Source organism: Eleutherodactylus coqui, chromosome 12, assembly GCF_035609145.1.
Source record: "Eleutherodactylus coqui strain aEleCoq1 chromosome 12, aEleCoq1.hap1, whole genome shotgun sequence".
Taxonomy (NCBI): domain Eukaryota; kingdom Metazoa; phylum Chordata; class Amphibia; order Anura; family Eleutherodactylidae; genus Eleutherodactylus; species Eleutherodactylus coqui.
In genome coordinates, this window is record NC_089848.1 from 123,249,772 (window position 1) to 123,274,516 (window position 24,745).

Below are 24,745 nucleotides of genomic sequence, written 5' to 3' on the forward strand. Positions count from 1 at the left end.
TAGACAACCCCTTTCAGAATTTTTAGTTTTTCCCTTAAGGTATCACTACCCATAGAGACTCCACATGTTAATCCCCCTCACACATATCTTCCTTTAGTGTGGTCCTCAAACAAAAAGACATACCCCTTCCCCTTTCTGGTTTTTACGATCCCTTCTATACAGACTGTAACCTTGTAAGCTCGCTGCCCAGTCACAGCTTTCATACAACCAGGTCTCAGCTGTTCCCACTATGTTGTAGTTTTCCTGTCGATCTACGTATGTGGTATACCTTATTTCTTGTCCATGCGGATTCCTGTACGTAGGGGAAACAATTAACGAAATTCGCCAACGTATCCTTAGTCATAAAAGCCCTATCAGGACTAAAAAAATAGACCTCCCCATCCCCAAACATTTTATCACGGCTGGTCACTCTATTAGTCAACTGAAATTTAGGGTGATCGACCATGTCCCTATTAATATCAGGGGTGGGGATCGGGAGGGTCTGTTATTAAAAAAGGAACACAAATGGATCTTTGACCTAGATACATTAGACCCGCAGGGTCTGAACCTTGGGTTTAACACGGTACCATTTATCTGAATATTTTTGATAGTCGTACACAACCGTTGGTATCTGCTGCTTTGATTGTTTTTAATTATTGATTTTAATTTGTACATTTCTTGTATTTTTTAGGTTGATATATGGTCAGCTTGAAAAAAACCCAGTTCAGGGTTGAAACGTCATGTCGCTGACGCTTAGGGCCATGGGTCCAATAAAGATTGCACGTTTGCTATAATCGCTGTATTGGAGTGCTGCCTTTTCCATCGTTTTTGCATTGTAGTTTTCCTCAGACATAATACTTCCAGTTCTTCAATCTTATTGGTCAGACTTCTAGCATTAGTCACAATTCAGTTTAGAAGGTTTTGGTTATTTTTTATATTACATATATCCTTACTAACTGTTCTGTCAGTTCTAACTGTACTAACCCCTCCCACCACTCCTCTCCTGTTTCCATTACTTAGTCCCAGACCACTATCTAAACTTTTTTCCCTTCTATGTCTCTGGTTGCCCCCCCCCCCCCCCCCAACAAACCCCAGTTTAAATACTCCACCAACCTTCTAGCCATCTAATCGCCCAGCCCAACTACACCCTCTCCATTGAGATGCAGCCCATCCCTATGATAGAACTTATGACCAATAGTAATGTCAGCCCAGTTCTCCAAGAACCAAAACCCCTCCTTCTTACAGCAACTCTTGAGACATTTGTTTACCTCCCTAATCTCCTGCTGCCTTTCTGGTGTGGCACATGGTAGAGGTAGCATTTCAGAAAATACTACTTTGGAGGTCCTTGCCTTAAGCTTACACCATGACCACTTGGTCCTCACCAGTCTCGCCTAGTAATATTCCAACCCGTTCAGTGATGTGTCGAACTCGAGTGCCAGGAAGACAACACACCATTTGATGATTCCAGACTTTGTGGCAAATCACCCTGTCTGTTCCCCTAGTAATTGAATCTCCCACCACCAGAACCTGTCTAGCCTGCCCTGCGCTTCTATTCACCCTGCTTACTGGAGCAAACACCCCCCTGGTGGTCAGAGACAATGTCGTGCTGCAGCAGTGCTAATCATATAATGGAATTCCCCTCATCTGCCAACTTTACAATCTTGTTGAGGTGTGCCAGTTCAAAACTAGCCTCCCTGGATTTCTTACCTTTCCCACTCCTTCTGTCACCCAGCTAGCTGCCTGATCATTCTGCACCCCAATGCTATCATCCACCCACACATCTGCCCCAGCGAGTGCTCAGTGAGCAACAAACTCCTTTCCATGTTGCCAATACATCTCAGCGTTGCAAGTCGCTCATTTAGATACTGGATCTGAGCTTCCAAATGTGCAATGCTCTTACATTTTGTACAGCAGTATGCTCCCTCGAACTGCTATTCAAGGACTGCATACATGGCATTGTCAACCCTGGAGTACATTATAAATTGATAGATTAGTTAAAGTTAATAAATGCAAAAATCAAATAGATAATCAGAAAATAAATTCAAGCTACTCTTCCAAGGTCCCTGAATCCAAAGTCACTAATCTCAAGTCACACACTTAAGAAACAGCACACTTGGAATGCAACACACACGATTGGTATAGCAAATGATTCTTTGAGGCTTTCATGCTGCTCTTATGGCGTACAGCCAGTTGTAAAGCACTTTGTGGGCATGTTTAAACTTGCATTTGTTCTTCCAACAGCCAATCACATACTTCCACACACATACTTATGGCTTTGTTCGCATATATCCAGGCCACTGGACAAGAAACAACGAGAAACGTTAACAATTGTTATGTGTAAACGGTCATTGTTTGAAAGCAAACGAGTCGTTCGGTCATTTGGTCACTCAAATGATAAATCTGCTTGTCTAATAGGACCCTTAGAATACGGCACGCACGCTCACTTATGTTTGATTTATATTGCACTGATCTGTAATACTTCTGCTTTTCCTTTGTATGGAAGTTCTCAGTAAAACAGAAGTTTTTGCTGTATCATAAATAAAAAAAAATGAATCAGTTTAGAAATAATGAAATGATTCCTAAGAAATCCAACAATCAGCTGACTTGCAGGTCTGTCCCATGCAGGCTGATTTGTGGAGTAACATTTCCTAATCGTCATGCACAGCAGTTTGCTTATGTGTGCGGTTAGGACGGGGAGGTGCTGATTGCTATAATGCCCCATGTGATGGGATATTCCTTTATGATATAGAGCCCACACTTCTGGATGTGACGCTCTTCTCCCTGTGAACTGTTACTGGACTCTCTTGGTGCCGTTCTGTCCACACGGTTCCCATAAGAAGTGGAAAGACTAATGAGATACTTACAATGAGCGCCTCCGTACTACTCATACTGCTGTACCTAACGTGGCCGTCCTGCCTGTGGGGTAAGTGACCCTTGTACTTACTTCTCTTATGGAGCTGCTGTGATTTGCATTGGGGTACCCAGGTCACTGCTGAAGGGGCACCACAAACCTTAATATTGTTTTATAGGCATTGTATAGCGCTGTATAGGATCTGTTATTTGGACGCTGTATGCTTGTATTGTATGAACGCTGTAGGGTGTTTTTACTTTGGCGCTGTGGCACTATTGGGCTCCGTCCTATACGGTGCTTAGAAGTAGACAGTGTACAGCGTGGCTGGTTCTATATTACATGACTGCTCATAGTACAATATGAAACGTTCTAAGGGTGTATCCACACGGGTGAATGAGATATTCTGCATGGAAACCTGCAATTTTCGCTGCGATTTAGATGCATTTTGCAAGGCAAACGCATTACATTGCTACACATATGATTTTCATGAGTGAAAATTGCATATTGTTTAAATTGGGGGGAAAAAAATTGCATCACATTAAAATGGCATCTGCATGCGAGTGCGATTTTTTTTTTTCTTTCTTCGTTAGAAATAATGGGCGATATCACCCAAAAAAAAAGGACTTGTTGCGACTTGTCGCTCCACCTAAATATACCCATTGCAAATAATAAGTTCCATTTCCGGGAGAACTTTGTGCATCTTGCAACAGACAAAACTCGTGTGAGAAAATCATCCGTATGAATACATCCTAACTGATAGGTCAGCTCTGAGGGTTTGTATATAACTAGCATAGTTTTACATGACTACTTCTGGCATCCCCAGCTAACAGTGGGTTTTGCCAGGGGAAGCCACCAGGGGAAATGTAGCATTACATGGTGACCATTCAGATAAATGTCCATCAATGTAATACAAGGACGGCTCAAGTCCTCCAGAACAGGAACTGAAACATAGCAACTCTCTCCGTTCTGGCTCATAGAGGAGGGACCACCCTATGATGTCCGCATGCTTTAATAGTGCATATAGACAGAGGTCGTGGTCTATATCTGGCTGCACACATTACACTAAAGTGGCTGAACCCGACTGCCATCCAACAGGAGATTTGCAACAATTCTACAATGTCGCAGCAGCACTCAAGCAAATGGCTCACACCCTCAGGTGCCTTACAGCCACGGTAATAAATCCTCCACAGTGCCACCTATTGAAAGGCAGCATTCCTTCAATCAAAGTCAGACTTTTTATACAAGTCTTGTTACTTCTAATTCCTGGTCATTGTAACAAGACTTGTATAAAAAGTCTGACTTTGATTGAAGGAATGCTGCCTTTCAATAGGTGGCACTGTGGAGGATTTATTCCATCTCCCTTATTTGTATATTACCCAGAGGAGCGTGCGTGGCCATTTGAGTTTCCTCACTTAGTTTATAGTATATAGTTGCTCTCCCTAAGGAGAAAAGAGTGTTTCTGACCCCCGTCCCAGGCCTCTCACTAGCAAAAGCCAGACTCCTACTGTACACTGATGAAGGGCAATAACCCGGAAACAGCTGTATGTGCATGGGGTCTGGCTTTGCTTCTAATTCCCGGTCATTGTAACAAGACTTGTATAAAAAGTCTGACTTTCAATAGATGGCACTGTGGAGGATTTATTCCATCTCCCTTATTTGCATATTACCCAGAGGAGCGTGCGTGGCCATTTGAGTCTCCTCACTTAGTTTATAGTATATAGTTGCTCTCCCTAAGGAGAAAAGAGTGTTTCTGACCCCCAGCCACGGTAATGTCACACCTCCTCAGACTGGATCCACAGTCTGCTCACTCACCCACTAATCCATTTGTAGAGAGGCAGCATTCACGGCAAGACAGATGAATAAAAAGGGAACTTTATTCCATCAGGGTTCCAATAGCATCTACAGCAATGTGGACTGCACAACAAGGTAGTAGCAGCGGCGTTTCGATACGGATAGGGCTTGAGAAAGATCCTATCCGGATCGAAACGTTGCCCCTACTACCTTGTTGTGCAGTCCACATTGTTGTAGATGCTATTGGAACCCAGATGGAATAAAGTTCCCTTTTTATTCATCTGTCTTGCCGTGAATGCTGCCTCTCTACAAATGGATCCAACAGGAGATGTCAGGGGACAGAGGTAATAAGCATTTTAGATATGTGACGGCATCAGATGTGGATCCATCGTGCCTCAAAATTGATTTGACTTCGGAGCTAGATACAGGTACAGTCCTGGGTGGTTTTCACTCTTTCATCCTATCAATCAGGAACTGGTCTCCGCCATGAGGTTAAGAGGCAGCAGACGCACTTGCGTTGGTTTTTCATGATGCAAGACCGAAGGTTTAGACAGGAACGTAGATGTAGAACAGAGCTGGAATGCTGGCAGGCGGAGTACTTCACAATGTAGATCAAGCCAGGAGTAAGAACAGGAGGCAGACAAGGAAAGCATATTCAAATAGTGAGCCATGGTCAGGATTACAGAGGTCAGGAAAGCTGGGTGGTTCAGGCAGGGATCAAATACCAGGTCAAGCAGAAACACACGTATACCTTCACACAGTATTGAGACTGCTCAGACAGCTGTGGCAGAGGTCCGCGGCATGCTATTCCATTGCTTTCAATGGGAACGGCACTGCTGCCGATCCCATTGAAAGCAGTGGTTTCTGACAAGCCCTGCAGAATGATTATCGGAGAAGGGCTTGAAATATAAGCCCTTCCCCGATAATCATCAAAAAGTGGTTAAAAAAATAATAAAAAAGTTACTCACCTCTCCTGCTGTCAGACGCGTCCTCCGGTTAGCTCCCGGCACTGCTACTGAACTCTTTCAGCAGTCAGGGATTTAAAAATCACCGCCTCCTGAAAGGGCTGTGCAGATTGGCTGAGGGCTCAGCCAATAGCAGCTACTGCTTAGCTATTGGCTGAGCGCTCAGCCAATGACAGATAGCTCTTAGCTATTCATTCATGAATAGCTAAGATATTGCTATTCATGAATGAATAGCTAAGAGCTATCTGCCATTGGCTGAGCGCTCAGCCAATAGCTAAGCACTAGCTGCTATTGGCTGAGCCCTCAGCCAATCCGCACAGCCCTTTCAGGAGGCGGGGATTTTTAAATCCCCGTCTGCTGAAAGAGCTCAGTAGCAGTGCCAGGAGCCAGCCAGAGGACGCGGCTGACAGCAGGAGAGGTGAGTTACTTTTTTACTATTTTTTTAACCCCTTTGTGATGATTATCGGGGAAGGGCTTATATTTCAAGCCATTCTCCGATAATCATTCTGCGGGGCTTGTCAAAAACCACTGCTTTCAATGGGATCGGCAGCGGGGATGAAGGAAACTCCTGCCACAGCTGTGACAGCTGTTACAGCTGTGGCAGAAGTCCGCGGCATTCTCCATATCTTTTCAATGGGACTAGCACTGCTGCCACTTGCCCCATTGAAAAGACTGGCGATGTCACAGCGATAGCCTTGCGATTTTCTCGCACTGCTCTGCGAGAGTTTTTACTTACTCTTGCAGCACAGTGGAGAAAAAAATCGCCATTGGGTGGGAGCACTAAATCCTCTGAATAATTATATATTTTTGATCCCTTGATTCTTGTTATGTGATTTGTTTTTTTGTTGTCCTGTTTTTATCCCCATCTTTCAAGAGTCATATCGTAATTTTTTTTATTTCTGTTACAGTTTTTTTTTCAGTGGGACAAGTTGTATTTTTCATTAGTACCATTTAATGTACTGCGTAATACTGAAAATTCTTGAAAACTTTTAAATCTCCTTAGATGGAGTGGAATGGAAAAAATGTAATTCTGTCATGGTCTTTTGTTTTTCTTGTTAGATTCTGTTGATCTCTATAGGGTTACCTGGCACCATGTGTTAGTCTTTGAAAGGCCCCTGGTTACATGTTTTCTTTTCCGTGAACTTTATGACATACTCCAATTTCTTGTGATACAAATCTGATACATTCTCTTGCAAGTACATAGAGCATAAATAACGACGGAATGTGATTTTATTTGTCATAGCTAGCTATTTCATACCACTCATCATGGGATATCTTAAGCCAAAGGGAACATTTAAGGACACAACTGTATATTGAAATCATTAAATATATTGTAGCTGTACAATTTTCATGACTTACATGTAGCCTTTTCTTTCTGAACTATTTTTTTTACCCTCCCCTTCCAATAAATATGGCAAGGTACCACAACATTATGTTAAGAGATGTCTTGAGGCTTCCACAGACATTGAACTGAACCCATAGAATGCTATTTATTTATACGTCTATTCACCCTGTTTAGGAAATATTAATGATAGGGTACATGCACACGGACATGTTTTTCGGCCGATTTTCAGACCAAGAAATGGCACCCATTCATATGATTGTGTGTATGTACACTGGCTTTTTTTCACTTGGATTAACTGTCCAAGTAAAAATAATTTCAGCATACCCTATTCTTGTCCGATTTTTGGACAATAGTGTACACGGCAATATACTGTGTTCTGCACATTGGACAACAAACAGACAAGATGTCTGAATGCTGCTCGATGCAATTTGCGCTCGAGAATCTCGGGTGCATTTTTTTTTTTTTAAACAATATTTTTTTATTGAATTTATCACAGAATGAAAATGCAGTCCCACCACATGGGTGACTGTAGGAAAGAGAAGGTCTGTCTGGGCAGAAGAGACCAAAAGGCCTCCTTTGGACTCAAGTGTGCAAGGGCTTGTAGGTCTCTAAAGGTCCTGTCAGCAAATTTGGACCAAAGACTTACCAGAATTGAGTCCGAAGGGGAGCCCATAAAGCAAGGTAGTGTGCAGAGTGGTGTGACTGGGGAAGGCTTTGGGGCAAGAATCTCCCTCAGACCATCCCAGATCTTGCATGGACCCTGTAGGAGGGATTGAAATTCTTCGCTGTTTAAGTATTTTTCTTAGGGAGCCAGAGGTCCTCCAGTAAAGGGATGCCATACATATTTTCTACTAAATGTAACAAAAGGGTATCTCTTAGAGGACTGGCTAACTCCATCCAGTAACTGAGATGAGATGCTAGGAAGAAGTCATGGATGCATGGTAGACCTATCCCCCCACCCCCCTCCCCCCGAACCTTTCTTTATCATGAGGCTATACGGTAAACTGGGCCTCCTCTGTCTCCAAATATACCCCATAAATGCCGAACGAAGAGTTTTGAAAAAACTTGCAGAGAGATGGATTGGTAGCATGCGGATCTTGTAAAGAATTATAGGGAGGGTGTAGAATTTTAGTATGTTTTTCACGAAATAATGGGTAAATCATAGTCTCATAGGAGAGCCTTAATTTTAGTGAGAAGAGGTGAAAAATTAGAGAGATAAAGATCCCCTATTTTTTTTGTTAATTGCACACCCAGAAAATCAATTGCTGAGTTGGACCAAGAGAGTTGGGAGTTGGCTTCTAAGATTCTGCAACGGCTTAGGGGGGATAGAAACATTTAAGAATGTTGATTTGGCAAAGTTACTTTTAAAGTTGGAAAGGCTTCCAAACTGCTCCAGGTGGGAAGTAAGCTTAGGGAGACCCATCTCTGGGGCTGTAAACAAAAATACAATATCGTCTGTGAACACAGCAGTAGACAGCTCCTGCCCCTCCAAGGCCAGGCCCTGTATTTTAGGGTCTAACCTGACACTCTGAAGCAAAGCTTCCAAGGCAAGAATAAAGAGAGTAGGGGAGAGTGGGCAGCCTTGGCGGTTGCAATTTCGGATGTCAAACGGCGGGGACTTGGTGTCATTAATTTTCAGTCTGGCATAGGGTTCAGAGTATAAAGAAAAGATGGCTGAAATAAAGGGCAGGGGAAGATTGAGCTGGAGAAGAATGGTATGCATATAAAGCCAATTGACCCTATCAAATGCCTCTTCAGCATCAGTGCTTACTAGGGCTAGGGGTATTCCTTTTAATTGGGCATAATGCATAGTATGAAAAATACGGAAGTAATTATCTCTTCCCTCCCTTCCCTTTACAAACCCTGCTTGCTCTCTATTAATCAGGTTTAGGATGAGATCCTCCAGCCGTTTAGCAATGAGTTTGGCCCACAACTTGACATTCAAATTTATTAAAGAGATGGGTCTATAACTGCCACACATCTCTGGGTCTTTATTCTCCTTATGGATAAGCGTGATATGAGCTTCTTGGGCCTGCCTTGGGAGGGCATCATCCCGCAGGAGGGAATTAAAGAGTTCAGTCAGGTGAGGTACTAGTGAAGACCGGAAGGACTTATAATAGATAAGAGGGAGGCCTTCTGGGCTGGGACTTTTTCCGGGAGAGAAAGAGTCCAAAAGTCTCTCCACCTCTGGTTTGCGAAACCAGGGCCTTCAAGGAAGCAGACACTTCATCGTCTAAGTTGGGCAGTCGCAGGTCCTTTAAAAAATCATCAATCTGACTCCTAGTTCCATATAATCTATGTGACCATAGATTATATAGCTGGGAATACAATCTCTGGAATTCCTTAGCTATATCTCGGGTGGATGTAACCAAGGATCCCGTCTGAGTTTTTATTGAATTGATCTGGTTTTTAGTATGGGCTTTCTTAATTAGCGCCGACATATATTTACTTCCCTGGTTACCTTGAGGATAGACTACGTGTTTGAGATGGAGATATATTTTGTTGAATCTAGATTCCAGACAGAGCTTCAGATCCTTTCTTACTGCTATCAATTTTTCTAGGTTCTCCTTGTTAAGAGAGAGCTTATCAACATATTCTAGTTTAGCAATTTGGGTCAAGCATTCGTCTATGTCTTTTTGTTGCATTTTTTTTTCCTGGAGCCTAGCACAATCAAAAGGCCTCTTACAAAAGTCTTATGTGCTTCCCAAACTACAGGCACTGTTTGGTCCTTAAACAGGTTTAGCTGGAAGAATTCTTCTACTTGTTTAAGAAGACAAGCTCTATCTTCTGCAGAGTCTAAGAGAGAGGCGTTTAGTCTTCATCTCCATTCACGGGGAACAATACCTAAGGGAAGAAGGTTCATGTGTAGCGGGGCATGGTCAGATATTGTTATGGGGTCTATATTTGAGTTAGACAGGGAAAGCAAAAGGGTGGAGGAGATGAATATATAATCCAGCCTCTGAAACGAGGTATGGACTTGAGAGAAATAAATATAATCCTTGACGGAGGGGGAAAGTTGGCGCCACGCATCCACAACCTTCAGCTCTGATAAGCATCAAATGAGTTTCCTCAGCTTAATATGGGAGACCTGAGAACGTCCCGTTGATGAATCCTGCAGGGTGTTCAAAGTAACATTGAAATCCCCACCTAGCAAAATGGAACCCACTACAAACTCTCTAAGTGTCTCCAACTGCTCAACAAGCTAAGTGACTTGGTTAGTGTTGGGAGTGTACAGATTTGCCACAGTAAGCTTAGTGTTATTGATCGAGCCCCTCAGAAAGAGGACTCTACCTTCTCCGTCAGCATACTGGGCATCGCAGCAGAATGTGATGGAGTTGTGAAAAATGATTGAGACCCCCTTTGATACAGACGTCGGGTGTGGGTTGTGGAATCCCTGTGTGAATTGTCTGCCCGGAAAGGCTAGGCATTTACCCCTCTTAAAATGAGTTAGGATGATTTTGGTACCATACTTTCTCAGGAACTGAGCCACGTTATGTCTCTTAAAAGGCGAGTTCAAGCCTCTAACATTGAGCAAGGTAAGACAGAGGTGGTCACCCATGACAGATCACACCAGATGAAGTTCAGGACACCAGCAAATCATCTAATAAAAAAGATATGAGTTATTAGAAAGAGTTTCCCAAGTACAGCGCAAGCAGAGGACTGTAGAGTCCACTTCAGGGAGAAGGAGGGGGGGATATTGTCGTGGAATTCCTTTTGTGTCCACTGACTTGATTATTTAGGAATGATCACACCCTTCCAGATTGAATGATCAAAGGTAGGGGGACAGTGCGCACCGTCCTGAAGTAATCAGTCTGACACAAGTTCAGATTATGAGACTTCCTGTTTATTCTTGGGCGTATAGCCTCTTTTATAAAGTTTAACATATCTGCCCTTTTGGGGCAGGCAAAAGGTTACATAGATACAACGTACTGATTGATTATTGGATAAGCATCTTCCTTCATCCGGTCATCTGGTATTGCCTGTCACGTGGTAGCAGTTTGGAGAGGGAGGATACTATTTTGTACCCCACGTGTAGATAGTCCAAAATGATTGGAGGCGATATCATGAATTAGTAATTGCATAAATCTCCCATGTTATTTGCATACGTTTCCAGTAAAATTGCTTGGGTACTTATTGCGGTATCTAAAAGCGGTACTTGTCTCAAGTGCGGTTATCTATGTCTAATCCTACTTCATCCAAAGGCACAAACAGATGGAAAAACATATATATATATATATATATATATATATCGGTTTCATGTTAAATTTCATCTTGTCAGCAGAGTTAGAGAAAAAGATATTTTCATTTAAAGGAAGTATGCATATTGTGTAAATGTAAGAACATTTATATATTTGTATCAGAACAGAAGGCAAACATGTTATACAGAATGTTAATTGACAAATGTCCACTGTCAAGGCCCACTGACCCAATATAGATATATATTGGGTTTCCACTACAATATCAGTGGGGAAAACACTGAGGCCAATGGGAGGGGAAAACAAGACACAGAGACATGGGGAAACAAAAGCAAAGAATGATCGATAAAGAAAAGACCAAAATGTCCCAAGATGGTCAATGAGGGTGTGGTGTAATACAAGGTCGCCTCACTCAGGGTAAGGCAAGATTGGAGCGCTGCAGGCGAACCAATCAAAAACTATTTTATACACAAAGCCTGCTCTGTCAGGCACTGACTAGGACCTGAAGAATACAATGGAAAGCCATTTATAGAAAACCTCCTTAGAGGAGAAAGAGGGAGAACATGGAGAAAACTTATATATGCCGTTTAAACAATGTCCCCAACAGCAGAGACAGGGAAATGACCCTCATCTGGCAAGGTGGAAAGACCACTGCAAAGTGAGCACTAATGGTCCTTTTAACTGGAATCGTAGAGGTAGGTCAACCAGAAACCCCATAATAAGAGAGTTTAGGTCCTGCATAGAACCTGGAGTGTCCCTAAAGGTAATACAAGCAAGAGAAGAGTGGACGCAGTCCTCGAATCATCATTCGCCACCCGGAGTAGTGTCTCTACTTTTTTTCTTCTTGCCTTTGGAAGATTTTGAGCTTCCTGCTATATTCTAGGCTGTGGGGGTGACCAACTTGAGTGGGAGCCAGCAAGGGAGGTCCACAGGCACTAAATCAAGGAGTTTCCGGCATGCCTGCAGTTCTTCTGAAGCACGGATGTTTAACCTCCGACCCCTGTGTGCAATTCACAAGCCAAAGGGAAACAGCCAGGCGTATTTGATTTCTTTTGCCCTCAGTACATCCAGGAGGGGATGTAGAAGCCAACATTTAGCCAGGGTAGAAGGAACAAGGTCCTGAAAAATTTGAAGATCAGCATCAGCATAATTCAGGTCTCTGCGTTTTTTGGCAGCTCTTAGAACGGCAAATGTATCCTGAAAAGAGAGAAGTTTGCATATGACGTCTCTCGGGAGTTCGGAAGTCGCAGGGGGGGGGCTGAGAGCTCTGTGGATACGTTTAATTGAAAAGGATGCAGCTCTCTCAGATCCCAGTAGATTAGCAAATATTGTTCTGGCTACTTTAGAGAGGCAGTCCACAGCCCAAGTGTTACCATGAGGCCAATCAGGGACCCTGGGTGGCAGTGGGGCGGTTTGCCGCAGTGTCCTGGGATGACCATGTGCCTGCGTTCGGTACGGCGAGCGGCGGTGCCGTGCTACAGCCGCGCGTGCTCTAGCTCTGTGAGTTATAGTGGCTGGCTGGGAGCTCCGGTCAGCTGGCTTGATTGGTCTCTGCCCTAAGGATGGAGACTCCTGAATGTAGTCTGGCAGCTGCTGATAGCAGTTGTCAGTTATTGGTTCTGTCCTCTGTATGTTTGATCTCGGTCCTGCTCCAGTGGAAGTTACCCTGTCCCGATCCAGCTCTGTCTGTGTTCTGTGGTTTCGTTCCTGTTGGTTATTCCATCTGCCTAGCCTGTCAGTACTAGTGAGTAGTCACCTGCATAGGTACGGCGGTCCCTTCTTGTCCTGCCTTAGGCAGCATAGGGTCAGAGTTGGCAGCCTGGACATGTCCACCTTCAGGGCTATCTCCAGGAAGGGAGATTGGCGTAGGTGAAAGTCAGGGAGCCCTGCGCCGTACGTACCTATACACTCCACTACTACTGTAACACCAAGTTTCAGGCAGCCCTTTAAAACGGACATTGCAGCACCTATTTCTGTTCTCCAAATCTTCCTGCATAATTAAAGCTCTGTATAGATGGTTAAGCTGATCCTGCAGAGCTTGCATCATTTCTATGAAGTGAGAGGTAATTGAGGCTGCAGAGGACTCAAGGTCTTCCACGCGACACCCCATGTGTTTAATGTCCTTCTTAATTTCGGCCAGGTCAGTCATGACAGGATGAAGAGCTTTCATTGTTAGGTCCTTCATAAAGCACTTTAAGATCACCTCCCTGACGTCTCCATCTAAAGAGGCCTCCTCCTCCCCCTCCTTACCGTGAGCGGCAACAAACTCCTGGCCCGGCGCCATCTTGGAGGGAACCAGCAGTGAGCAGGAACTCTTTTCTTTTAGATACCGCTGCATGTCCGCTTGTCCTCTGTTAGCTCGGGGGTTCCCATGTGCTCTGGTCCCCTCTCCCTTCCTCTCTTTCTCATTTTAACCCGGTAGAAGCAGCTGAAAAGTCCTCTATTGGTGCCGCACTGATGGAGCTCTGCACTCAGGCATCCATCAGGTTCAGCGGTCACTTTCCTGGGTCACATGTATCTACTTGGCCTCTCTCCATGTTTGAAAAGGTGATGGCAAACCTATATCCAGAAGATTTGCTTTCCTTTGTAAACACTTCATCTCTCCCACACAAATTTCTAAACCTGTATTTCTCTCCTCATGGGAGAGAGATCTGCGTATTACGCTTTCGTCAGAAGATATTCAATTAATTCTGAAAATGGCCCATGGTCTGTCCCCTTGCATCCTTTCATGGGAGGCCCAGTAGAAGCTTATAGTTAGGTGGTACAGGACACCTCAGTGGCTTTATGATCATAAATTGGCCTTGCACTGTAGATGTTGGAGATGTGATGTGGGAACAAGCTGATACTTGGGAGTGCCCGATTCTGACCCCCTTTTGGCATGACGTCGAGGTGATCCTTTGGAAGCTCTCTGCAAACTTTATACTCACCCCGGAGATCTTATTTCTCTGGAAGCCATCAGTGGGGTTTCACCCACTGAAACAGAGGCTGATTGCTCATGTGCTTGATACGGCAAAGGCACTTATCCCTCTTCTATAGCTTCAAAAGTCCTCTCCTTCTTTGACTCAGTGGAAGCATAGAGTTGACTTAGCCTGTAACTTGGAGGAACTATCCAGCTGGTCGAGGGGCACCCATGACAGATTCCTAGTGACATGGAATCCTTGGTGCGAAGTGAGAGTTAGTTTGTAGAGTAAATGCCTATCTCATTCTTAGATATGGGGAGATGCGTGTCCTCACCTCCCTGTCATGCTCGACTATGTGCGATTATTTAGGACTTATCCATAGCTTGACTCGATCCTTGGATGGGATTGGAGTTTTGGACCTTTAAAAGTCTTTTGTACTACAAAGGCCACATACCATTATTTTCTAGGTCTCCATGTAGATTCCATCTGCACTCTCCCCTCCCCCCCCCACTCTCCCCCTTTAATGTCACTGTCTGACTTTTCTCCTTTTAATTCTCTAATTATTTTAAGTTGATGTTGGTTTATTCGAATATATTAGATCTTTTGTGCTTATTGAGCTCAGCTGACTCTTTTACTTGCATGTGATCTGTGTTGAATATGTGTTTTTTCATTATTGTATTGATGGAAAATCTTAATAAAAACAGATTTGAAAAAAAAAAAAACAGAATGAAAATGCAGGTTACATTAAAATTAATTCAGGTTGAAACACCTGGAAGAGGCAGGAATACGCAGGTCCCAAACAGGAATTCTAAGTTGAACTACTTGTCAACATAAAGTTGCAATTAGATTTGTATTATTTAAGTACACAAAAAAGTCATTATTTTTCTGCAACAATAATATTTTGGATTTAAGACAAACAAAACAGAAAACAAATAAGGTAATAAGGTAACCGATTAAGGCAATCGTGTCTAAAAGATTCTGTCGCTGTTATATCGAGTGCAACTTTTTGATCTCCCGAGTGCATGTACCCTAACCTGCAAGAAATAATCCAATTTTAGAATAAAATTGCAGTTAAAGGTATTAATATAAAGTCACCTTGTTTTTTAGGTTTTAAAACCTTTTTAATCTACAATGACGCCTGCAAGCAATGTCTACAAGCAGAGGATTCTGCACTCATCATGGCCGAATGTAATGAGAATTCCATTATGCAGAAATTTCAATGGATTTCTGAAGATCAGCTCATAAATGTGGGGACAGAAAAATGCTTGTCTGTATCATCTGTAGTGGAATGGTCAGCAGTGACGCTGAACACGTGTGATGGCAAGAGTGACCTCCAAAAGTGGGAATGTAAAAATGAGACCTTGTTTGGAGTCCTTAAAGGTGATCTGTACATGACCTACAGAGATAACAAAAAACTGGTCCTGTCTTTTGGGACAGGAGATTCGAGCCGATGGCAAATCCATTCATCGAAGGACGATTTATGTGTTAAATCTTATGAAGGTAAGGAGGATGCTATCATTGTCATTTAGTGGCCATAGTACCTTATTTTTACCAGCAATTAACATTGCTAGTAAAAGGTAAATACCGGCATCAGTCTCTTGAAATTACTGGTTGGCCCAGTTGGTCACCAGCCGGGTAGCAACCCTAGATGGAGACTCCTATCCAAATCTGAACAGAGACATATACATTAGGTATTCTAACTTGAGAGCAATGATACAATATGCTTTTCCACAGAAATATATACTTTAAAAGGAAATAGTAACGGGCGGCCCTGCAAGTTCCCTTTCAAGTTCAACAACACAATTTATGTAGATTGTATAATCGCTGGACGACCCGATGGACGACTTTGGTGCTCTCCCACTTCAGATTACGACACGGACCAGCTGCATGGATTTTGTCCATCTACATGTAAGTGTTACAGTAGTTTACACTAGTTTTGTAGCTATATTTGATATCAATTCAAAATATTAATACTGTCAAGATTGATGTGAAAGGTGGAATGGTAATTAAGGAGTCTTTGCTGTTGGCTCATTTCCAGATAAGCTGATTCACAGCAACATTGTACACAGGTTCTGATCACTCCCAGAGTTGGAATGGGGTGCTTAGGGCCCACCGGTAAAATTCATTCTGTGCGCCCACTGTATAACTGTATGCAAATATTACCGAAACCCTGTTTGTGGATTTCCGACTACTGCATTCTACATACACTACAATGGAAAGGTGGCTGTGTTTGCATGAGACCCTGTCTCCACTGACGTATACAAAGATTGTGGTGAGAGAGTATTGGTCAACTCCCATTCACCCAATAGGTGTGGATTTCGGGGTTGTCATTTATGAAATATCCTGTACAGGGTGGTACCACACATCATGGATACAGCAGGACCAAAAACTATGTCCAGTCTCCCAATGTGTCTAGATATCACCTCAGGTAGGCGATGTGTCTACATATATAAACTACCCAGTTTATTACATGGACATATAGGCTGGTTGAGATGCTGCACATGGCCTATGTGTATGTACTGTAGTACAGCTCTTGTATTGTGCCATGCACTGCTCGTGTGGGGAGCTGGGGGATCCCTCCTGGATCAGGGACCACCGGAGGCATTGACCTGTTCTCTGTTGACCAGTCCAAGCCTGACCACTCCTTGCAGTCCACCATAACAATGTACACATGTAACATGCAGATTTGCTTTGGATTGATCAGGGATTTCAATCTGTAACACCGTAAAAGGTGAAAATCTGTAGTAGAAGTTGATATGCTGTGGATTTTAAAATTTTTCATGCATAAAAGGTCTGCAGGATGTGGAGAGGTGTGGTACTGTGTCTTGGAAAAACTAGTCTTGGATAACGTCCTTAAAGTAATCCCTCTTACTCTACTGGTACTCTTCCATTTTGACTTGCTTAAAGCCGTTATCCAGGGATAGAACATTTGTTTTCTACAACCTGCTCCGCCTGCAGTACTGATATAAGAGGGCTTTAATCCCATTCACTTTGATAGTAAACTTTTCTGCAATGTGTGAACATACCCTAAAAGAAGATTTACTTCCTTTCTCAGCACCTGTTCTGCTGGTGCTTGGTTCCTGCTGGTCTTCACTTCCGGGTGCACAAAGCCAGCAGTGATGCCACCGACATGGGAGCCATGTGACCACTGCCACCAATTTCCAGCTCACATCAGCCAATGATTAGCTGCAGCAGTCACATATCCTACTGTTAGGACACCATCACTCTACAGCCAGAAGTGAAGACCAACAGGGTTCAGGCTCCAGTCGAACAAGAGTGACGAGGAAGGTAAGTATATCTTCTTCTATGTTTGTACTTCCCAGCCGAATAGGTTTTGGAGAAAAAAATATCCCCAGCTGATTCCTTTAAGACTCAGCAAACTAGAAGCGTCTTCTGACAAGCGCTAGCCACATTAGCTGGATGTTCTAAGATGAAAATGAACAGTAGTGGGCGCTATTAGAAGTAGACAAAAGCAATATCTAAACACAGGAACATTGTTTAAGATTATTCCAATGAAAACCTGTTGTGCTTTGTGTGATCTAAGAGAGTAAATATTTAATCATGGGACAACCCTCTAAAACAGTGGGTCTCAACCTTGTTGGAGGTCGTAAACATCGCAAGTTTCATACATGCATTCACCAAACCCTTCGTAATTGGAAAAATAAAATATGATTTTTTCAAATTCAAAACATAGGTATATATTTTATTAGAGCACAAAATGAAATGTGCATCAGATGTACACAATGAACTCAATGAATATTCACTGCGTAGTGGAGAGCATCACAAATCATACAAGTGGGGTGAACAGAACGTACACACAGAGTCCTCACCTCTGCTGAACCCCTGAGACTTACTCACCGAGCCCCTGGGGTTCGATCAAACCCAAGTTAAGAACCACTGCTCTAATATTATCATCCAGAACCCAAATATATTTGGGTCAGTCCCTAGTGAATAGCTGTGGTCGGACAAACATAAAGTGAGACAAGTAGGCTGAAGACATACAAAGTCCTTAATGTATTACAAAATTTTCTTCTCAGCCACATCTAGCATCTTCTGGAAAACAGATTCTGTAACTGATGTCAGCTATCAGATTAATGCTGATTCGGCCCTCACGTGGTACCAAGCCAGGAGAAGCTGCCAGCAACAAGGTGCAGAACTGCTGAGTATAACCGAGCTACACGAACAGGCATTCATCGCAGGTAAGAACCAAGACCGATCAGAATCGGTTCTTCTGCTTAATCCAACATCTAGCATGGACACCACTGCACTTTGGGTGTTACATCTGCCGAGGACTTACTCACAATATCTAGTAGGCAACTGACTAAACCTACATCTCCTCCTTCTGCAATAAACTGCTCCTTTCACATTCCCTCCAGCCGCCTCCCTCATGTCATTATATGCAGTGCTGGAGAATAGTCAGTCAGCCTGATTGATGGATTTTGGAAGAGACTTAGTCCTCCAACTTGCCGTATGTTGGACCATACTGCAAGGAAAGAAAGAATTGAAAAGTTTTAATAACAACCAATTATAAAATTGTTCTGCACTTAAAAATGCAAGAATTTATGAAGTAAAATACAAACTACAGTACTCATAGTCTTCAACCCCTTCCCGCTCCAGGGCATAAGGGTACGTCCTGCAACTGGACATACCCTTACGTCATGTGTATAGTGCGAGATTAGAAGAGATCTCGTGCTATCCAGCAGCGGGACCCGGCTGTCGCTGATAGCCGGCCTCCTGCTGCAACAGTGGGGGTGTATAGGAGATGCAACCCCCGCTGTTAACCCCTGCCATGCCGCGATCTATGTAGATCGTGGAATGGGAAGGATTCACAGAGGGAGCGCGTTCCCTGTGACATCATCGGCTCTCGCAATGTAAATGCAGAGAGATGGGTTGGTTGCCATGGTAACAGGACACCACCTACAGTCATCCTGTATTACCACTGCCTATGATCGCTGTAATAAGCAATAAGGCATTGCAGGAAAAAAGTCCTGCAATGCTTTATCATAGCGATCATCAGTGGTATGATGTAAGTCCCTCAGAAGGACACAAATCGTGTAAAAAAAAAAAAGCTTAAAATAATGTACAAAAAATAAAAATGTAAAAGAAAATGTTAAAAAAAAAACTTTTTATATGCTGTTTCTCATATTGGCATAAATAAAATCTGACATTTGGTATCGTCGTGTCTGTAGCCACGCATAGAATAAGTTGACACGCTTTTTATCCTGCATGGCAAAAAGTGTAAAAAATGCTAAAAAACTGAGGCAAAATGCAAATTTTTAGCATTTTGCCTCCCAAAAAACGCAATAAAAGTGATAAAAAAGCCATATGTACCCCAAAATGGTACCAATAAAAATGACAGCTTGTCTCACAAAAAATAAGCCCTCACAGAGCTCCAGCCATGGAAAAATAAAGAAGTTATAGAACTTTGAATGCAGCGATTTAGGGAGAAAAAAAAGATTTCCAAAAAAAGGGTTTTATTAGAGATGAGCGAGCACCAAAATGCTCGGGTGCTCGTTACTCGGGACGCAATTTTCGCGATGCTCGAGGGTTCGTTTCGAATAACTAACCCAATTGAAGTCAATGGGCGACCCGAGCATTTTTGTATATCGCCGATGCTCGCTAAGGTTTCCATTTGTGAAAATCTGGGCAATTCAAGAAAGTGATGGGAACGACACAGCAACTGATAGGGCAGGCGGGGGGCTACATGTTGGGCTGCATCTCAAGTTCCCAGGTCCCACTATTAAGCCACAATAGCGGCAAGAGTGCCCCCCTCCCCAACAATTTTTACTTCTGAAAAGCCCTCATTAGCAACGCATACCGTAGCTAAGCACCACACTACCTCCAACAAAGCACAATCACTGCCTGCATGACACTCCGCTGCCACTTCTCCTGGGTTACATGCTGCCCGATCCCCCCCCCCCCCCCCCCCCCGCACGACCCAGTGTCCACAGCAAACACCAAAGTGTACCTGCGCAGCTTTCAGCTGCCCTCATGCCACACCACCCTCATGTCTATTTATAAGTGTGTCTGCCATGAGGAGGAGCCGCAGGCACACACTGCAGAGGGTTGGCACGGCTTGGCAGTGACCCTCTTTAAAAGGGGCAGGACGATAGCGCACAATGCTGTACAGAAGCAGTGAGAAATATAATCCTGTGCCACCACCATCAGGAGCTGTACACGTGGGCATAGCAATGGGGAACCTATGTGCCACACACTATTCATTCTGTCAAGGTGTCTGCATGCCCCAGTCAGACCGCAGTTTTTTATAAATAGTCACAGGCAGGTACAACTCTGCAATGGGAATTCCGTGTGCACCCACAGCATGGGTGGCTCACTGGAACCCACCGGCTGTACATAAAAGTATCCCATTGCAGTGCCCTGGACAGCAGAGCTAACGTCAGATTAAATGCAGATGGGCTTCGGCCCACACTGCATGCCCCAACCTGACCGGGGTTTTTTATAAGTAGACACAGGCAGGTACAACTCACTATTGTGAAGTCCGTGTGGACGAACAGCATGGGTGGCTCCCTGGAACCCACCGGCGGTACATAAATATATCCCATTGCAGTGCCCATCACAGCAAAGCTAATGTCAGGTTTAATGCAGGTGGGCTTCGGCCCACACTGCATGCCCCAGTCAGACTGGGGTTCTTTAGAAGTGGACACATGCAGTTACAACTCCGTGTGGACCGACAGCATGGGTGGGTGCCAGGAAGCCACCGGCAGTACATAAATATATCCCATTGCATTGCCCAGCACAGCTGATGTAGCGTCAGCTTTAATGCAGGTGGGCAAAAAATTAATTGGATTACACTGTAGGCGAGGGCCCAAAAAAATTGGTGTACCAACAGTACTAATGTACATCAGAAAAATTGGCCATGGCCAACCAAGAGGGCAGGTGAAACCCATTAATCGCTTTGGTTACTGTGGCTTAATTTGTAACTAGGCCTGGAGGCAGCCCAGTTAAAATAAAAATTGGTTCAGGTGCAAGTTTCAAAGCTTTAATGAGCATTGAAACGTATAAAAATTGTTTACAAAAATTATATGACTGAGCCTTGTGGGCCTAAGAAAAATTGCCCGTTCGGCGTGATTACGTGAGGTTTCAGGAGGAGGAGCAGGAGGAGGAGGAAGAATAGAATACACAGATTGATGAAGCTAAAAGGTCCCCGTTTTTGATGGTGATAGAGAACGATGCTTCCATCCGCGGGTGCAGCCTACGTATTGCTTAGGTAACGCTGCTGTCCGCTGGTGAAGAAGAGAAGTCTGGGGAAATCCAGGCTCTGTTCATCTTGATGAGTGTTAGCCTGTCGGCACTGTCGGTTGACAGGCGGGTACGCTTATCCGTGATGATTCCCCCAGCCGCACTAAACACCCTCTCTGACAAGACGCTAGCCGCAGGACAAGCAAGCACCTCCAGGGCATACAGCGCGAGTTCAGGCCACGTGTCCAGCTTCGACACCCAGTAGTTGTAGGGGGCAGAGGCGTCACCGAGGACGGTCGTGCGATCGGCTACGTACTCCCTCACCATCCTTTTACAGTGCTCCGCGCCTCCCCTGCTACCTGGCCCTCGGAACTGCGCCTTCTGCCACTAGCTCTGTCGGATGGGAATGTTACCATCAGTTTGTCCGGCAGGGTCCTGTGGTATAGCATCAGTCTCGAACCCCTTTCCTCTTCGGGTATGAGAGTGGAAAGGTTCTCCTTTTTTTTTTTTTTTTTTTTTTGTTATAACAATTTTTATTCAAAGTTTTCACTTTTTCCAAATAACAATAACAATAATCAGAATTAAAGACAAAGCTGGACCCTGGACATAATCGGGCCTTACAGAGGACACCTTTTAAGGACTAATAAAGCTTTAGCATATAATCAAAGTGAATGCGCTTCTTTAATTCTAGTGTCCTCGGATTCAGTTGGGTCCAACTATATGCAGTAGCCTAACGCGCGGTTATCATTTACACAAGATATCTAAAACATATAACAAAAAACACCACACAGGGGTGGGGTAGGATAGGGTGAGGTGGGGCAGGGTCGAGGGGGGGGGGAGGGGGATGTTAGAACAGGTATATATTGCTCTCCCGAATTTACCTGTCTCCTAAATGGGGGGGCGCTCGCAGGCTCCACCTCCCTTCCAATGTCTCCCTGGTCATCCACTTCTGGCTCCTATTGTGGGGGCTTCCAATGGAAAATACCTTGCTACGATCTCCCTCAACGTCCGGGGCGTCCCCCCCGCAAGGCAGGGCGACCGCAACTTGAGTGAAGAGGCTCGTTATATGGGGAAGTAAGATGAAGCTACCTCCTCCCCGGAAAGTCCGCGGAAGGGCATTTCTCCTCCCGTCTTTGTGGATTAATGTGTGACATGGGGCTTAGCTCATACGTTTCCACAACTCCCACTCCTTTATAAATTTGTCGTGAGTGTTCCTCTTCCAACTAATGAGTTCTTCTATATTATAAATCAGGTCAACCTTTTCTCTCCATTGTGTCCCGGTGGGGGCTAGCTTTTGTAACCACCAAACCGGTATAAGCGCTTTCGCCGCGTCAATTAGCAGGGCGACCAATTTGTCCTTCGTGGGGTGGAACTCAGGGGACGGCTTCCACAGGAAAATTATCTCCGGAGTCAGTACAAAATTGGGTCTAACGGTTTTTATGGAGCGTTCGATCTCTTTCCAGTATGGGATGATAGCTGGACAATCCCACCATATGTGGCGGTATGAGCCGCCGTCGGCATCACAACGCCAGCATCTGTCGTGCGAGGCCAAATTGTGCGTGTGTAACCACTGCGGTGTTCTGTACCATCTAACGAGGGTTTTATAATGAGATTCCTGCAGCGCCACACACGGGGACAGGCCAAAGGCTAGCTTTAAGGTTAGTTTTGTGTCCTCTGCTGTGAGGTGAATACCGAGTTCTTTTTCCCAAGAAGTGAGAAATGCGGGCTTGTAGCCTATGCTGGGATCGATAAATTTCTTTTGTACTCTCGCTATTTGTTTTTGTTTGGGCGCTCCATCCGAGAACAATTTCTCGAAGGGGGTGTGGGGTCTGGTAGATCTATGTTTCCTAAGAAATTCTTCTGTTGTTTTGCTGATATGTGCTCTGTGTAAGAAAGAGATTTGTAAGTTAGCTGTCAGGGCCTGTCCAGCCTCGCCCGCTTCTTGGCTGGCTAGTGCCTGCACCTCTCCTATTTGGGCACCTGCAAGTCCTCGCCATATATTCCTCATGTTCCGGTCCATATCAATGCCCACCAAATCGCACTTGATGCTCAATGGGGCTATTGGGGAAGGGTCGGACGCAAGGTTGGGCCTGTATGTATCCCAGGTCTCACAGGGGGCCCTCAGCAAAGGATTGAATTTTTTGGAAGTGTAGCGCTGTCTCCCGGGCAGCCACAGGTCTTTGACCATGTCTTCTCCGTGTGCGCATTCTGCAAATTTTTGGAGGAGGAGATCTCTGCTTGGATGGGTAAGGTCCAACCAGTACGTGAGCTGTACGACTCTGTATATGTTTGAGATGTTGGGTAAATCCATCCCTCCCTCCTCTCTTCTTTTGGACAGTAAGCTAAGTGCAATTCTTGGCCTTTTCCGGTTCCATACGTACGAGGTTAGTAATGAATTAAGGTCCCGGAAGAATGGTTTAGGAATGTGAATCGGGATCATGCGCAATTTATAGGTGATGATAGGGGTCACATAGGATTTGACAATATTCTTTCTCCCAAACCACGAGAGGTATGGCAAATGATATGTACCCAACAGGTTTTTAATCTGTGTCAGAAGGGGTTGAAAATTGTATGTGTATAGGTTTTCTACCTTCTTCGTGATTTTAATCCCTAAGTACTCAATATAGTCCTCTCTCCATATTAGGGGTGATTCGGACCTCAGAACACTACTAAATGTTGGAGACACCGAGACATTCAGAATCTTAGACTTTGCGTAGTTTATTTTAAAGTCTGTAATGGACCCGAAAGTGTCCAGGGTTTTTATTAATGTGGGGATCCCTTTCCGCGGGTTCGATACAACGAACATAATGTCGTCGGCGTAAGCCGCCAAAGAAAGCGTCTGGCGTCCTACTGATAGCCCTTCAATCTCTGGGTGTCTCCTGATCTCCTGTAACAGGGGCTCTAGCGCTGAGACAAAGAGGGTCGGGGAGAGCGGACACCCCTGTCTTGTCCCATTACGTATCTCAAATGCCTGTGAAAGAGAGTCGTTGACTTTTAACCTTGCGTATGGGTTACTGTATAAGGATAATATTGCTGTGACCCAGGGGCTTGGGAAGTTGTAATTAAGCAACACTCTCTCTAGGTACGTCCAATTGACGCGATCGAACGCTTTTTCAGCGTCAGTGCTGATCAGCACTGTAGGAATTTTGCGTGCCTGGGTGACCTTTATCGCGTGTAGCAGTCTATATGCGTTATCCTTCCCCTCCCTGCCCTTGATAAACCCCGCCTGCTCTTTGTTTATTAACTTAGGGATATGGTCCTCCATCCTTCTAGCGAGGAATTTGGCCCATAGTTTCGCGTCGACATTAATAAGCGAGATTGGCCTGTAGTTTGCACAGTTTACAGGATCTTTATCCCCCTTTTGAATGAGGGCTATATGAGCTTCTAAAGCTTGTTTAGGGAAAGCCTCGCCTTGTAATAGTGAATTAAAAAGATTCTTTATATGAGGGATAAGTGTTGCTTTAAAGGTCTTGAAATATGTGGCTGAGAAGCCATCCGGCCCTGGACTTTTGCCTGTG

The 24,745-nt window shown here is 44.3% G+C and overlaps 1 protein-coding gene across 1 annotated transcript in view; it reads left to right on the top strand.

The window, feature by feature from the left end:
* The first annotated feature begins 2,678 nt into the window (after nucleotides 1-2,678).
* The window catches only part of LOC136587226 (macrophage mannose receptor 1-like), a 353,431-nt gene continuing 331,364 nt past the window's right edge, over nucleotides 2,679-24,745 (top strand). The window contains exons 1-4 of the mRNA XM_066585783.1: nucleotides 2,679-2,902; nucleotides 15,135-15,527; nucleotides 15,762-15,935; nucleotides 18,065-18,226. Coding sequence (XP_066441880.1) covers nucleotides 2,845-2,902; nucleotides 15,135-15,527; nucleotides 15,762-15,935; nucleotides 18,065-18,226 — 787 coding nt within the window. The 5' untranslated portion in view covers nucleotides 2,679-2,844. The remainder of the gene's footprint in view (nucleotides 2,903-15,134; nucleotides 15,528-15,761; nucleotides 15,936-18,064; nucleotides 18,227-24,745) is intronic.